We start from the raw sequence: 5,607 nt of genomic DNA on the forward strand, positions 1-5,607 counted from the left end.
CACGCCTGTAATCCCAGCACTCTGGGAGGCCAGGGTGGGCGGATCACCTGAGGACAGGAGTTCGAGACCAGCCTGGTCAACATGGTGAAACCCCATCTCTATTAAAAATAACAAAAATTAGCCAGACGTGTTGGTTCACGCTTATAATTCCAGCCACTCGGGAGGCTTAGGCATGAGAATCACTTGAACCTGGGAGGTGGAGGTTACATCATGCCACTGCACTCCAGCCAGAAATACGGGTTTTTGTGTGAAATCTCATGGTTTTAAAATACCATGCTTTCCTCTTCACAAGGTGTTTCTGAGGTGTTCACAGCGCCTGCGGGCTCTGTTAGTCCCCAGGTTGCTCTTCTGCAGGCTTTAGTTTACAGGATAAAGAGCATGGGGTGATCGAGCTTCTGGGTTTGAATTCCAATTCTTTTGCTGACCAATTCTGTGACTTTGTGTAGGTCACTTTTAAGCCTGTAGAACAGAGGTACTGATGCTTCCCTTCTGGTGATCCAGCATGGATAAAATAAGTAGAAGTGTTTTTGGTAAATTGTGAAGTGTCGTAATATATGTTGTTTGTGGTAGTTCAGAGGTAGAGATGAGGTAGAAGATCCCAAAGGTAGAGTTGTGGTAGGAGAACTGAAATCCTGAAACCCAGACTCCAAGAAGTTGTAGGAAACTTGAGGCCTGAGAAAGAAGCAGGAATACCAGATCAGGAAGGAGTTAGTGTCTCCATCTGACAATTGGTTCCCATTTCCCTCCCTCCAGGACAACAACGAATGAAATACTATGAACTAATTGTCAATGGCTCCTACACCCCTCAGACTGTGCCCACTGGGGGCAAGGCCCTGAGTGAGAAGTTCCAAGGATCGGGTGTAGCCACTGAGACGGTGAGAAGCTTGTGACTGCCACAGCCCCTAGCCATGTGGGCATGGTGCCCGGGTGCCCGGAGCAGGAGCAGTCTTCGGGAGGTTCCGGGCTTCCCTGTTAAACATAAGAAGAGCCAAGCAAAGCTACTGAGATGCTTTCAAAAGACAGGGAAATAGGATTCCTGGTTGGGGGAAGGGCAGGTTTTCAAGTGGTGTCTTGAGCCTATTCCTTTCTCCTTGCCCTGCTCTGTCGCTCCAGGCTGAATCCCGCCGTCGCTCTTCCTCCGACACTGCTGCCTACCCAGCAGGCACCACTGCGGTGGGTACTCCTGGCAACGGCACCCCCTGCTCCCAGGACACAAGCTTCTCCAGCAGCCGACAAGATACCCCATCTTCCTTTGGCCAGTTCACCCCTCAATCCTCCCAAGGAACCCCCTACACGTCTCGGGGCAGCACCCCCTACTCTCAGGACTCCGCCTACTCCAGCAGGTACAGAGCAGACCCCGCCTGGGGCCCCGCCCGCAGAGTCTGGGAGCTGCCACTGGGAAGAAGAAGCCCAGAGTCTCTCCAAGAGGGAATTGGAAATAATTTGTCCTAGTTTTTCTGTGGATTCAGTCAACAAATTGCTGTCCTCAGGGAACACATTAGCTAGGAACCCAACATATAGCTCTTCTTTTGAGGGCAGCCTAGAGGGGCTTTGGGCCCTGGGACCCAGGACGCTGTGGTTTGGTCGTAGAGAGCTGAGCCCACCTAACTCCCCTGCTTCTTCTCCAGCACCACTTCAACCTCCTTCAAGCCCCGGCGGTCAGAGAACAGCTACCAAGATGCCTTTTCCCGCCGCCACTTCTCTGCATCTTCAGCCTCCACAACCGCCTCCACGGCCATCGCCGCCACCACTGCAGCCACCGCAGCATCCTCCGCCTCTTCCTCCTCTTTGTCCTCATCCTCCTCGTCATCTTCTTCCTCCTCGTCCTCTCAGTTTCGTAGTTCTGACTCAAACTACCCAGCGTATTATGAAAGCTGGAATCGCTACCAGCGCCATAGTTCCTACCCACCACGCCGGGCCACGCGGGAGGATCCGCCTGGAGCCCCTTTTGCTGAAAATACAGCTGAGTGCTTCCCACCTTCCTATACCTCCTACCTGCCCCCCGAGCCCAGCCGGCCCACCGACCAGGACTACCGGCCTCCTGCCTCAGAGGCTCCACCCCCGGAGCCTCCAGAACCTGGCGGAGGCGGGGGTGGAGGAGGGCCCAGCCCTGAGAGAGAAGAAGCTCGGACTTCCCCCCGCCCAGCCTCACCTGCCCGCTCCGGCTCCCCAGCCCCAGAGACCACCAATGAGAGCGTGCCCTTCGCCCAGCACAGCAGCCTGGATTCCCGCATCGAGATGCTGCTGAAGGAGCAGCGCTCCAAGTTTTCCTTCCTGGCCTCTGACACAGAGGAGGAGGAAGAGAACAGCAGCGTGGGCCTTGGGGCCAGAGATGCAGGGAGTGAGGTGCCTTCTGGGTCAGGGCATGGGCCCTGCACACCCCCTCCAGCCCCAGCTAATTTTGAGGATGTGGCACCTACAGGGAGTGGGGAGCCAGGGGCTACCCGGGAGTCTCCCAAGGCAAACGGACAGAACCAGGTGAGATTGGGGTCAGCCAGAGGAGGCACCTGGGCTCTGGGAGTCAGGGTTGGGCCTAGGGGAGAGGGAAGGGAACCAGAGACGAGAAAGTAAGGTTTGGGACAACAGAAGCCTTCTGTGACCCTCCTCTGCCCCCGCAGGCTTCTCCATGCTCTTCCGGAGACGACATGGAGATCTCCGATGACGACCGGGGTGGCTCACCCCCTCCGGCCCCGACACCCCCTCAGCAGCCTCCGCCGCCTCCCCCTCCCCCGCCTCCTCCTCCTCCCTACCTGGCGTCCCTTCCCCTTGGTTATCCTCCCCACCAGCCTGCCTACCTCCTCCCACCCAGACCTGATGGGCCGCCGCCCCCTGAGTACCCCCCACCTCCTCCGCCACCCCCGCACATCTATGACTTTGTGAACTCCCTGGAGCTCATGGACCGACTTGGGGCTCAGTGGGGAGGGATGCCTATGTCCTTCCAGATGCAGACCCAGATGTTAACCCGACTCCATCAGCTGCGGCAGGGCAAGGGATTGATTGCCGCCTCAGCTGGTCCCCCCGGTGGGGCCTTTGGGGAGGCCTTCCTCCCATTCCCACCCCCCCAGGAGGCAGCCTACGGCTTGCCCTATGCTCTATATGCACAGGGGCAGGAGGGCAGAGGGGCATACTCGCGGGAGACCTACCACCTGCCCATGCCCATGGCAGCCGAGCCCCTGCCCTCCTCCTCAGTCTCGGGAGAGGAGGCCCGGCTGCCACCCAGGGAAGAAGCAGAGCTGGCAGAGGGCAAGACCCTCCCGACGGCAGGCACCGTGGGCCGTGTGCTCGCCATGCTGGTCCAGGAGATGAAGAGCATCATGCAGCGAGACCTCAACCGCAAGATGGTGGAGAATGTGGCCTTCGGAGCCTTTGACCAGTGGTGGGAGAGCAAGGAGGAGAAGGCCAAGGTGAGGCCAGCACCTGGGACCAGGGAGCCCTGGGCTCTGCAGGAGGAAATGAGCCTCTGACTCCTCCAGGCTGCACAGCTCAGAGGAGACAGGTAACGGAGGCGAGTGGAGAGAGGCCGCAGGCCCTCAGGGCCGCCCTGACTGGGCAGGGGAGTTGGGGGCACAGAGAAACAGGCACAGATGGGCCTGGGAGGCAGCAGAGCTTTGTCCTGGTTCCATTGTTTGGTTGCTTGTGGTGGACAAGGCCCTTAGGTCTCTTCAAACTTTGGTTTCATTTTGCCATTTGTGAAGTGGAAATAGTGGCTATTTCTTAAGGCTGGTGGGCGAAATGAGCAGACTTTTGAGAAAATGCCATTTGGGGGCTGGGACAGGTGTGACCAAGATATGGAGCAGCAAGTAGATGCGTTCTGTATTCCTGGGGTCCGGGAGTAGGTCTCAGGCAGGAGGGAATGCCTGGGTTCTGGGCGCTGGGGCTCAGCCCCACTGCTGCCTGCAGCCATTCCAGAACGCGGCCAAGCAGCAAGCCAAGGAGGAGGATAAAGAGAAGACAAAGCTGAAGGAGCCTGGCCTGCTGTCCCTCGTGGACTGGGCCAAGAGCGGGGGCACTACAGGCATCGAGGCCTTCGCCTTTGGGTCAGGGCTGCGAGGGGCCCTGCGGCTGCCTTCATTCAAGGTACTCAGAACTGTCGTTTTGTGGGGTAGGGTGGGGAAAGGGAGGGGGTGCCCCCTTCCTTGAGGTAGGGGTGGTCAGGAACTATGAGCATTTGAGCTCTTTTTTTTGTTTGTTTTTTGAGACAGAGTGTTGCTCTGTTGCCCAGGCTGGAGTGCGGTGGAGCTCACTGCAACCTCCGCCTCCCGGGTTCAAGCGATTCTCCTGCCTCAGCCTCCTGAGTAGCTGGGGATACAGGCGCCCGCCACCATGCCCGGCTAATTTTTTTATTTTTAGTAGAGCTGGCGTTTCACTATGTTGGCCACGCTGGTCTTGAACTTCTAGCCTCAGGTGATCCACCTGCCTTGGCCTCTCAAAAGTGCTGGGATTACGGGAGTGAGCCACCGTGCTCTGCGTGAGTATTTGAGTTCTAAACGAGCCCCATCTTTTCCCCATCCCCCAGGTAAAGCGGAAAGAGCCATCAGAAATTTCCGAGGCCAGTGAGGAAAAGAGGCCTCGTCCCTCCACTCCTGCTGAGGAAGATGAAGACGGTGAGCAGGGTCAGGCATAAGGAGAAGGGGTGGTCTGTGTGGGTTCTGATGGGAGAGCAAGGGTCGGGGATGAAGGGGTTGGGTCATTCTGAGGGCAGAGCCAGGTGGAGGTGCAGGGTTGAAATGCAGCAGTTCTGAGAGGTGTGGGGTACACCAGGTAGGGTTATCCCCGGATTGTAGTTGCGGGTCTTCCTCTGATCTGCTGATTTACATTTTCTGGATTTTGGGTTTTTCCACCCACGAAATTCAGTGTCTGGAATCACGGAATTCCAAGTTAGACGAGGCATCTCCCCAAGTTTCCCACCTGATGCTCATGCCCTCCTACCACCTTCCTCCTAGTGTGCTTGAGTTTCAGCCCTTGCTTGATAGCTACCATGGGCTGGAAACTTCCCCACTGAGTCAGATCTGCTTTTCTGGAGACCCACTGGCCCTCGTACTCTTTTCTTGGGCTAGGCATAACACATCAGCTGCCGCTTCCACCCGACCAGAAAATGATACAAGATCAAATGGGCAGGACATATTTAAAACTGTGTGGGCTGGGCACAATGGCTCTTGCCTATAATCCCAGCACTTCAGAGGCTGAGGCAGGAGGATCACCTGAAGTCAGGAGTTCAACACCAGCCTGGCCAACATGGCACAACCTTGTCTCTACTAAAATTACAAAACAGCCAGGCATGGTGGTGTTCACCTGTGATCCCAGCTACTTGGGAGGCTGAGGCACGAGAATCACTTGAACCCAGGAGGTGGAGGTTACAGTGAGCCAAGATTATGCCACGGCACTTCAGCCTGGGTGATAGCGTGACACTGTGTCTCAAAAAAAAAAATATGTGTATATATATGTATTTATAGATATATATTTTTATATATATTTAACAGCAATGTTAGGGTAAATTCCAGTTCTCCTAAAACATTTATTATTAACTTACTATATTAGTTTCCCAGTGTTGCCTAAACAAGTTGACATAAATTAGGTGGCTTGAAAGGATAGAAATGTATTCTCTCA

General features: G+C 55.8%; 1 protein-coding gene across 1 annotated transcript in view; it reads left to right on the forward strand.

Annotated features, from left to right (window-relative positions):
- Window positions 1–5,607, forward strand: part of SETD1A (SET domain containing 1A) — a 38,258-nt gene that overhangs the window by 5,564 nt on the left and 27,087 nt on the right. Inside the window, exons 5-10 of the mRNA XM_011933659.1 lie at window positions 754–875; window positions 1,114–1,343; window positions 1,629–2,478; window positions 2,619–3,404; window positions 3,901–4,077; window positions 4,517–4,613. Of these exons, the coding sequence (XP_011789049.1) occupies window positions 754–875; window positions 1,114–1,343; window positions 1,629–2,478; window positions 2,619–3,404; window positions 3,901–4,077; window positions 4,517–4,613 (2,262 nt within the window). The remainder of the gene's footprint in view (window positions 1–753; window positions 876–1,113; window positions 1,344–1,628; window positions 2,479–2,618; window positions 3,405–3,900; window positions 4,078–4,516; window positions 4,614–5,607) is intronic.

Source organism: Colobus angolensis, unplaced genomic scaffold, assembly GCF_000951035.1.
Source record: "Colobus angolensis palliatus isolate OR3802 unplaced genomic scaffold, Cang.pa_1.0 Scaffold128, whole genome shotgun sequence".
NCBI classification, from domain to species: domain Eukaryota; kingdom Metazoa; phylum Chordata; class Mammalia; order Primates; family Cercopithecidae; genus Colobus; species Colobus angolensis.